At 39.2% G+C, this 11,571-nt stretch overlaps 1 protein-coding gene across 3 annotated transcripts in view; it reads right to left on the bottom strand.

Annotated features, from left to right (window-relative positions):
- The window catches only part of PTP4A3 (protein tyrosine phosphatase 4A3), a 232,061-nt gene that overhangs the window by 85,341 nt on the left and 135,149 nt on the right, over positions 1-11,571 (bottom strand). For all 3 annotated transcript variants that reach the window (XM_053715401.1, XM_053715399.1, XM_053715400.1), the window contains one exon: positions 7,260-7,352. In XM_053715401.1, the coding sequence (XP_053571376.1) occupies positions 7,260-7,352 (93 nt within the window). The remainder of the gene's footprint in view (positions 1-7,259; positions 7,353-11,571) is intronic.

Here is an 11,571-nt window from a genome sequence, read left to right on the forward strand (position 1 = left end):
AAATCAATTTATCAGGTAAGCATACATTTCCTTTTCTTCTACAAGATACGACGAGTTCACGGCTTCATCCTTACTTGTAGGATACAATACCAAAGCAACAGGACACGGATGAAAGGGAGGGACAAGACAGAGACCTAAACGGAAGGCACCACCACTGCTTGAAGAACTTTCCTCCCAAAAACAGCCTCAGAAGAAGCAAAAGTATCAAATTTGGAAAATTTTGAAAAAAAGTGAAGGGACGACCAAGTCGCAGCCTTACAAATCTGTTCAAAAGATGCATAGTTTTTAAAGGCCCATGTGGAAGCCACAGCCCTAGTAGAATGAGCTGCAATTCTTTCAGGAGGCTGCTGTCAAGCAGTCTAATATGCCAGACGGATGATGCTTTTCAGCCAAAAAGAAAGAGGTAGCCGTAGCTTTCTGACCCCTACGCTTTCCAGAATAAACAATGAATAATGAAGATGAATGACTGAAATCCTTAGTTGCCTGCAAGTAGAACTTCAAGGCACGGACCACGTCCAGGTTATGCAACAGACGCTCCTTCTTAGAAGGATTAGGACACAAGGAAGGAACAACAATTTCCTGATTAATATTCTTATTGGAAACAACCTTAGGAAGGAATCCAGGTTTGGTACGTAAGACCACCTTATCAAAATGAAATATGAGATAAGGCGAATCACACTAACGCAGAGAGCTCAGAAACTCTTCGAGCAGAAGAAATAGCAACCAAAAACAGAACTTTCCAAGATAACAAGTTAATATCTATGGAATGCATAGGTTCAAACGGAACCCCTTGAAGAACTCTAATAACAAAATTTAGACTCCAGGGAGGAGTAATTGGTCTAAATACAGGCTTAATTCTAGATAGAGCCTGACAAAAAGACTGAACATCCGGCACATCTGCCAAACGTTTGTGAAACAAAATTGACAAAGCAGAAATTTGTCCCTTTAAGGAACTTGCTGATAACCCTTTCTCCAATCCTTCTTAGAGAAAAGACAGAATCCTAGGAATCCTAACTTTACTCCATGAGTAACCCTTGAATTCACACCAATAAAGATATTTACGCCATATCTTATGGTAGATTTTTCTAGTGACAGGCTTTCTAGCCTGTATCAAAGTACTAATAATCGAATCAGAGAATCCTCGCTTCGATAAAATCAAGCATTCAATCTCCACGCAGTCAGCTGCAGAGAAATTAGATTTGGATGTTGGAAAGGGCCTTGAATGAGAAGGTCCTGTCTCAAAGGAAGTTTCCACGGTGGCAGAGAGGACATGTCCACTAGATCTGCAAACCAAGTCCTGCGTGGCCAGCCAGGCGCTATCAGGATTACTGAAGCTCTCTCCTGTTTGATTCGAGCAATCACGCGTGGAAGGAGAGGAAACTGTGGAAACACATAAGCTAGGCTGAAAAACCAAGGCGCCTATCAGTTCGGCCTGAGGATCCCTCGACCTGGATCCGTATCTTGGAAGCTTGGAATTCTGTCGAGATGCCATCAGATCCAATTCCGGTCTGCCCCGATCGGAGAATCAATGAGGCAAATACCTCCGGGTGAAGTTCCCACTCCACCGGATGAAAATTCTGTCAACTTAGAAAATCTGTTTCCCAGTTCTCTACTCCTGGAATGTAGATTGCTGACAGATGACAAGAGTGGGCCTCCGCCCAACGAATTATCTTGGAAACTTCTCTCATCACTAAGGAACTCCTTGTTCCCCCTTGATGATTGATATAAGCCAGTGTCGTGATGTTGTCAGACTGGAATCTAATAAATTTGGCCGAAGCCAACTGAGGCCACGCCTGAAGCGCATTGAATATTGCCCTCAGTTCCAGAATATTGTTTGGAAGTAGAGACTCCACCTGAGTACAAACACCCTGAGTTTTCAGGGAATTCCAGACCGCACCCCAGTCCAGAAGGCTGGCGTCCTTAGTCACTATTACCCATGTGGGTCTGCGAAAACAAGTCCCCTGGGACAGATGATCCGGCAACAACCACCAAAGAAGAGAGAGTATCTGGTCTCTTGATCCAGATTTATCTGCGGAGATAAATTCGCATAGTCCCCATTCCACTGTCCGAGCATGCACAGCTACAGTGGTCTGAGATGAAAGCGAGCAAACTGAACGATGTCCATTGCCGCAACCATTAATTACTTCCATACACTGAGCCACTGATGGCCGAGGAATGGACTGAAGTGCTTGGCAAGTATTTAGAATCTGATTTTCTGACCTCCGTCAGAAATATTTCCATGGCCACCGAGTCTATCAGAGTCCCCAAGAAAGGAACCCTTGTCTGTGGAACAAGTGAACTTTTCTCTATGTTCACCTTCCAACCGTGATTTCTCAGGAAAGACAACACTGTGTCCGTGTGAGACTTTGTCAGTTGGTATGTTGACGCCTGGATCAGAATATTGTCCAGATAAGGCGCCACCGCTATGCCTTGCGGTCTAAGAACTGCCAAAAGAGACCCTAGAACCTTTGTGAAGATTCTGGGTGCTGTGGCCAACCCGAAGGGAAGAGCCGCGAACTGATGATGTTTGTCCAGAAAGGCAAACCTTAGGAACTGATGATCCTTGTGAATAGGGATATGAAGGTATGAATCCTTCAAGTCCACGGTAGTCATATAATGACCCTCCTGGATCATTGGTAAAATTGTTTGTATAGTCTCCATCTTGAATGATGGGACTCTGAGAAACTTGTTTAGACCCTTGAGGTCTAATATGGGTCGGAAAGTTCCCTCTTTTTTGGGAACCATGAATAGATTTGAGTAAAACCCCTGTCCCAATTCTGGAACCGGACAAATTACTCCCATGGTAAAAAGGTCTTTCACACAGTGTAAAAACGCCTCTATCTGGTTTGCAGATAATCTTGAAAGATGAAATCTCCCTCTTGGAAGAAAATCCTTGAATTCCAATTGATAACCGTGGGTCACTATTTCTAGTGCCCAGGGGTCCTGAACATCTCTTGCCCAAGCCTGGGCAAAGAACAAGAGTCTGCCCCCTATCAAATCCGGTCCCGGATCGGGGGCCGCCCCTTCATGCTATCTTAGTAGCAGCAGCGGGCTTTTTAGATTGTTTACCCTTATTGCAGTTCTGGTTGGGTCTCCAGACCGACTTAGATTGGGTAAAGATCCCTTCCTGCTTTGTGGAAGAAGAGTAAGCGGGGGGGGGTCCTCCTTTAAAGTTCCGAAAGGAACGAAAATTATTTTGTTTACCCCTCATCTTGACAGACTTATCCTGAGGTAGGGCATAGCCTTTACCTCCAGTAATGTCAGAAATAATCTCCTTCAATTCAGGCCCAAAAAGGGTCTTACCTTTAAAAGGAATAGCCAAAAGCTTAGTTTTTGATGACACATCAGCAGACCAAGATTTGAGCCACACCGCTCTACGTGCTAGAATAGCAAATCCTGCATTTTTCGCCGCTAATTTAGCAATTTGAAAAGCGGCATCAGTAATAAAAAAAATTAGCTAGCTTGAGAGCTTTAATTCTATACAAAATGTCACCTAACGGGGTCTCCACCTTAAGAGACTCTTCTAGAGCCTCAAACCAAAAAGCTGCTGCAGTAGTTACTGGAACAATGCAAGCCGTAGGTTGTAAAAGAAACCCCTGATTAATAAATAATTTCTTTAGAAGACCCTCTAATTTTTTTATCCATAGGATCTTTGAAAGCACAACTGTCCTCAATGGGTATAGTTGTACGCTTAGCCAGGGTAGATATTGCTCCCTCTACCTTAGGGACCATTTGCCACGAGTCCCGAATGGCGTCTGATATGGGAAACATTTTCTTAAAAGTAGGATGGGGAGAAAAAACGGTATACCTGGTCTATCCCATTCCTTTTTTATAATTTCCGAAATTCTCTTAGGAACCGGAAAAACATCAGTGTAAGTAGGTACTTCTAGATATTTATCCCTTTTACACAATTTCTCTGGTGGTATCACAATAGGGTCACAATCATCCAGAGTCGCTAAAACCTCCCGAAGTAATAGGCGGAGGTGTTCAAGCTTAAATTTAAAGGACATAGTGTCCGAATCTATCTGAGGTAATACATTCCCCGAGTCTGAAATTTCTCCCTCAGACAGCAATTCCCTGACCCCCAACTCAGAACACTGAGGGTACATCGGAAATAGCTAATAAAGCATCAGAGGATTCAGTATTTACATTAATACCTGACCTATTGGGTTTACCCTGTAACACTGGTAATTTAGCTAATACCTCTGTAAGGGTAGTTGACATAACTGCAGCCATCTCCTGCAGAGTAAAAGAATTAGACACTTGCCTGGGCGATAAAGGTTGTGACATATCCTGATTTTCTTCAAACTGAGAATCATCCTTAGACACACTATCTTTACTTAGAATATGCTCTTTACAATGTAAGGCCCTTTTAGTACAAGAGGTACACAAGGTAAGAGGGGGTTCCACAATGGCATCTAAACACATAGAATACTGAGTTTCCTCAATGTCAGACATGCTGAACAGACCAATAAGTCATTTAAACAATTTAATAAATGCTTTAAACCGTTTACAAAAAAAAAAGTGTACTGTGCCTTTAAAAAATAAAGTAAACGATTTTTTCAAAAGTGCGCATAAACATTAATTTGACTCCAAAATTTACACTATCCTAAATAATGCTTCCAAAAATGAATGCACCCTAATTATTAAGGGAAGGATAAACTGCTAAACAGTATTTATAGCCATATATAATAAGTCAGCACAAAAATACTCTCTGCCCCCAGGGAACTTTGAAACGACTCGAGGAAGAACTCTGTTTAAGCTCCACCGGAGCTAAAGCCAGCTGCCTTCTAGCCAGAATACAGAGCGCGTCTAAGCGCGCGAAAATAAGCCCCGCCCATCAGTACCGATGACCGAGTAGGCCCAAACAACCGCATGGGGAGCGGTTTAGCAAACTTAGCCATGTGGAATAATTACCCCAAGTAACGGTCAAAATGTTAACCACCGTAAACATATAAAACCCCAGTGTCTTACAATGAAAAATGCAGCACATAGCCCTCCTTATAAACCTTTCCCAAATGTCAACAAAAAATAAAAATGAACAGGTTTCAGTAACACCCTCCTTGAAAATAGGTCTACTGCTTACCCCTTCCCTAAAAGGGAATACATATTCAGCCATCTTCTGACATACTAAGTCTCTTCAGAATAAAAGGCTGCACATACCTCAAATGCTGCAGACAGCATGACACAGTCTCCACACTGAAGAGGTCTCCTGTATTACCTTCAGATCTGTGGTAACCAACATGGATCTTAGTTACAGCTGCTAAGATCATCAACCTCAGGGCAGAATTCTTCTTCCAAACCCCCATGAGGGAAACAGTACTCACCTGTACCATTTAAAAAAAAAAAAATATATATATAGTATAACACAGGCAAAGAGAATGACTGGAGGTGGGGGGGGGGGGAGGGAGGAGCTATATATACAGCTCTGCTGTGGTGCTCTTTGCCACTTCCTGTTAGCAGGAGGATAATATCCCACAAGGATGAAATCCGTGGACTCATCTTGTAGAAGAAATAAAGTTTTAAAAAAAAAATAGCAAAATTTGTTCTGTTTAAAAGGAACAAACACACAGCTTCTCTCAAATTCCGTTATTTACAGTCTGGCAAAATTGTGCAAAAGCTCTCATTAAAAGGAATAAATAACTGGATTTCAATAGCTAGCAAGGTGCGCTATTTTTAGACAAAACAAATATGCGATAGGGGGAAAAAATGACAAGGATTTTAAATTTAGATCTGAAGCACTTATTAACAGATGAACAAAACAATGTGTTCTTGGTCAGCACTTCACGGTTAATCAACCAATAAAAAAAGAATAGCTGGTGTTCTCAGGATTTGTGCTAAAGTAAACGCACATCAAAGAATGAAGCAAAAGGATTTTATGTCTAGTATTCCTAAAATAAAGAGTAGCAGACTGGAAGAAAAGCCCTGTTTTATGTCTTAATCCAGACATCAACCCCAAAAGAAAAAACAAAAAAAACAAAGACGGCCATCCTTGGAAAAAGTCTTTGAAAGGCTGGTGGCATCTAGAGAATGGTGACTGGCTAGAAGCAGAATTACTGGCCGCTTTGCAAAACAGTGCACATATAATAATGAGGACCAGTCTAGGTTGTATCTAAGTCAGAGTATTGAAACTTTCTAATTTACTCCTCTTATCAATATTTTGTTTATCTTTTGCTATCTTTATTTGAAAAAGCAACAAAGTACGTTTAGGAGCCAGCCCATTTTTGATTCAGCACCTGGGTAGAACTTTCTGATTGGTGCTACATTTAGCCACCAATCAGCAAGTGCTACCCAGGTGCTGAACCAAAAATGGGCCTTTACATTCCTGTTTTTTCAAATAAAGATAGCAAGAGAATGAATAAATATTGATAATAGGACTAAATTCGAAAAGCTGCTTAAAACTGCATGCTCTATCTGAAACGTGAAAGAAAAAAAAAATATGTGGGTTGAGTGTCCCTTTAGGATTTTTTTTATATAGAAACTCAAAAGGGGATGCCCACAGACAAAGACTTTTTAAAAACAGTTATTGTATATTCATGTATTCTGGTGATCTACTATAGCTATCAAAAAAAAAAAAAAAATATGCCAGTGTGATACAAAGGCCATACATTTCAGAACATAAGTTACCTACGAAAAATTCACTTGCAAAAACAAAAAAATATCAGCAAACATTGGTCATAATTATAGTTCTAATAAAACTTTCAAAATCATTGCCCATACTTATCTTATGATCACTGCATTTTGTTTCACTAGGCTCTTAAACCAATTTATCTTGCAATTATTCCAAAGCAAACAACAATATTTGCAAACATTCATTAATTAAAATGTCATTGCATCGTGTGTAACATTCGAATATGGACATAATTAATATGCTGATACTTAGACAGTGAGAATCAGCCACTAAATCTAATTGAATACTAACACTTTTTCTATAGAAGCGTTATAAGGGCAAAGCAAATGTCACATTAACATTCCTACAATGTAAATGTAATCTAAAAAAGCAACTTACCCATATGTTTCTCAGCCCTCTCAATAGCTCATCAGTATATAAGCTTGCAAGCGCTTCCTAACACATTTATTCTTGAGCGCTATTCCTTGTCAGATCTACGCAACGTGGCCAAATTAGAAACCTTTAAATACTGGAGTTTTACTTCATATAGTGCCTATATTCTAGGTGGTAACTCCCTGGAAGAAGTGCAATCCATTTCATAAATATAAACACTCACTTTATATATAATGGTAATAATTACTTATATTACCATAACTGTGATGCCATCTTTTTCCAATGGTGTCTTATCGTATGTCACCTCACATACTCTTACTACCGTGGTAGCGCCATATTTCTTTAGATCCTGGAAGGGAAAAAAAAGCACAGGCAACATATTAAACTAAACAGTTATTCATAGAATATTCATGAAATGGGGTAATGACTGGCATTTGATAGATGTGATTATGTGCACCTGCAGTAATTAATATATGGGAAAATGACCTAACATTGGAACAGACTGCAGCTAATACAAGCTAAGTTCCTATATACCCATCATCATTTTAGATTTAAATCGGACATCAAAGTCAAAATTAAAGGGACAAGAAACTCACATTTTTTCTTTCATGATTCAGGCAGAGCAGAGCATACAATTTAAAAAATAAACTTATCAAATTTCTTTGTTCTTCTGTTATTTGTTGGAGATAGAGATAGTGAGTACATCTCTGGAGCACATGACAGGAAATAGTGCTGTCATCTATGGCTGCAGATTCCTGACTTTCAACAAACAAAAAAAAAAAAAAAAAAAAAAAGGTATGGTCTATCATATTCCTGAAAGATTAAATTTGGGTTTTATGTCCCTATAAACATTCACGTTTCAGATAGAGCGTGAAAATGAGACTCCGCTTTACTCCTTTAATCAAATGTACTTTTTTCCTCTTGGTATTGTGGAGAAGCAGACCTAGGTAGGGTCAGGAGGAGCTGGCTGATTGGTGGCTACACACGCCTCCTCATATTGGCTCCCCAAATGTGTTCAGGTAGCGCCTTAACATATTACGCTTGTGAGCAGCATTTGACTGTATTTAAAGGGACATTATACACTCATTTTTTCTTTGCATAAATGTTTTGTAGTTGATTTATATAGCCCATAAAGTTTTGTTTTTTTAAATGTATAGTTTTGATTATTATTAAATAACATTGTTCTGATTTTCAGACTCCTAACCAAGCCGCAAATTTTTATATGTGAATACCGTCAGCTACCTTCTCCAGCTTGCTCCTGTTTGTGTAAAGGGTCTTTTCATATGCAAAAGAAGGGGGAGTGGGGAGTGTCTTCTTTCCCACTTGCAGTGGGCTTTCCAGCTACCTTTTCAACAGAGCTAAACAGAGCTTTTAAGTAAGTTTTTAAACAGTTTTATACTTTATTTTTATATCAGTATCTGTGCATCTTATTCTTTATAGTAGTCTATTACATGCAGCTATATGAAAATTAGTGTATACTGTCCCTTTAACTGCATTGCATTTTTGCTTTCTGAGTTTAAACTGGGTTTAAACGCAGAAAATTTTCTTTTTGCACTTATGAACCTTTAAACATCCCGCAGTTCATTCACTAAACCATCTTAAAAGTAACAACCCCCCCCCCCCCCCAAAAAAAAAAAAAACAGCCACTAATTACAAAATACAAATACATTATTTACAAATGAGTAAAGAAAAAATGAATCCAATGAACAAATGATGTCCTCAATACTCAGAATATGAAGAAGCTAACTATGTCCCTGAAGGTCCTGGGAGCCACAATATAAGTATATCAGGTTTATACATATATATGCCATTCGGACGCTCCATGCCATCCTAACAGCGCCAGGCTTTAAAATGACATGACGGCATGGAACGTCCAATAGTTTTTTGGTGTCCCGCACCCTCCTCCTCTTATTTGATGTAAAATCAGACTGGGTGGCGTGCACAACAGCGTAGGCAGTCCCCCATGATACGATCCCAGGCTTGAAATCAATTGATCGCATAGACTATTGTGTGATTTCGTTTTTTTCAAACACTTGCCACTGACATGAATGGGCTAAGAAGAAAATGTAAACACTACAGTTTGTACATATAGAATAGTTTAATGCTACGTCAAAATTGTATGTACCAAATATTAAATGACAGTATATTAATATCTCTCTTCCCTAGGTGCATTATGAAGCTGAACTGACTATCTGAATATGCACAGGATACAGTAGACAGGAAACCGCAAAGAAAGCCAGCAAGTTGCAGAACGCCTGCTGCTATCTGGTCTGCTCTTGCAGGAACATGTTGTATAGGTGAGGGTGAAAGGCAGGGGATTCCCTCAGAGTTAGAGTCCATAATTCTATTATGGAAACACAAGGGATAATACTCAAGTGTACTGGAGTGCTTGCACTTGCATATTAGCACAACTTGCTGGGTAACCATTGCGGCTGGACTCAAATACAAGTATGCTAAGAGGTAAAAACTGACAAGCAGATATTCTCTCAAAACAGACATGGATAAATTGTGGGACAGGGCAGGCAAGTAGCAGATGAGATTCAATTTCTGATAAAAGCAAAGTTATACATCTTGGCAACAAAAAGCACACAACATATTCTAAATGGCACTGCATCCGGGATATCATCACATGAGGACTTGAGATATTGTAGAAAACAGACTTAAGATGCAGTCAGTCAACATTTGCAAAGACCAGTAAGGTACTGCCATGCATTAAAAAGGGGAAAAAATTAATGAAAAAATTTGATGGAAAAAAAAAAATTTAAAACCCCACTAATAATCATTGCACCAGTTAAGAAGACCACTAAAGATCTGGAAAGTGTAGAGTAGGGTGACAAAATTGATAAGGGGTAGATGGCAAAAAACTGAGAAAAAAAAAAAAAAGCGTCCGACGGTATGATAACATTATATTAATCTATACAGGACACATAAGCAATTCTCACCTGACCTGCTCAGCTATACGTTGCAAAAAGGTCATCCATTGAGACGTGAGAAACAGATTCACCTACAGCAGCGTAAGGGGTTTTATTCAGAAAGAATAATAAGGATGTGGAATACTCCACAGAATGAGTTTGTTTTGCAAATTGTCAATATAATTTTATTATTTTAATAGCATTTTATTCATAGTTGCTTGTTGATCCAATTAGAAATCTAATTGCCAATAAGTAGAGGAGGACCCCCCCTCTGAGGCAAAATTGGAGATCAATAGTAGTAACAGGAATGTGTGAAAAGGTTGAGATCTGTCAAACCTCAACCTTTGGATGGATTCCCTGTGTTCAAAGACGTGAAACCTCTTGAAATTTGTTTTATGTAAGAAATCTCTCTCGTGGAAGTCTTAAAGTGATTTTCTCACAATACAAATACAGTCCTTAGCTGTACTTGGCAAGTCGCTGGAGCCAGGAAGCCGCAGGGTTATGTGGTGCTTAGCTGGGGGGAAATATGATCACGCCTCTCTGCAATGTTCAGTCTTCTGGGGAAATTGGAAGCTTCTGTAATGCAGTTGAAACCAAAATAAATCAAGTCACCCATAGCAATACTTATTAAAATTACTTTGTTCTATAGTTGACCTTTAATATAGGTTTTCTAAATATTGGCTTAGAAAATCACTTTCTTCACTAAAGATATTTATTTTTAAACTTGTCCACTGACAAAAAAAAGGGACATTAAAAAAACTCCGTTAAAGGCTGTATCACATAGGTCTCCTTTACTGTGGTCAGAGACATATGCAAATTAGTTTGTGCTCTGATCTAACCATTGTGTAGTAAATCGCATGTCCGGAACATTTAAAGTGAAAGTAAATCCTAGCGTTTTACAAACGCTAGGATTTACTATTGAAACAAATAAAGGGGACTTTCATTCATGAAGTATAAGATACTTCATGCAGAAAGCTCCTTTCATTTGATTCAATTGATCGCCATTTTTACCGTGTACAGGAACCCACGTCAAAAAAATTTTTTGGCTAAGAGGTAACGTTTTCACCTCTTAGTCAATAGCCGTGCAGTAAATCCGTCTCCCATGGGCACCAAGCCAGATTTACCGCACGGCTATTGGCTAAGAGGTGAAAATGTCACCTCTTAGCCAAACTTTTTTGGCCGTGGGCTGCTGTACAAGGTAAAAACGGCGATCGATTTGAAACAAATAAAGGGGACTTTCATTCATGGAGTATAAGGTACTTCATGGAGAAAGCTCCTTTATTTGATTCAAAGTAAATACTAGTGTTTGTAAAACGCTAGGATTTACTTTCACTTTAACCATACTTTAACAGAAATTAAGCGCTCCCCCCATTTGTTTAATTTAACCCCATAAAAGGACACTTAACACAATTTTTTTTCTTTCATGATTCAGATAGAGCATGCAATTTTAAGTAACTTTGTAATTTAACCCTATTATTTGTCTTCATTCTCTGGCTATCTTTATTTGAAAAACAAGTTTAGAAGCCGGCCCATTTTTGGTTCACAACCTGGGTTGTGCTTGCTGATTGGGGGCTAACCCACCAATAAACATGTGCTGTCCGGGGTCTGAACAAAAAAATGGCTGGCTCATTGGCTTAGATGCCTTATTTTTCAAAT

Source organism: Bombina bombina, chromosome 5 (genome assembly GCF_027579735.1).
Source record: "Bombina bombina isolate aBomBom1 chromosome 5, aBomBom1.pri, whole genome shotgun sequence".
Lineage (NCBI taxonomy): Eukaryota > Metazoa > Chordata > Amphibia > Anura > Bombinatoridae > Bombina > Bombina bombina.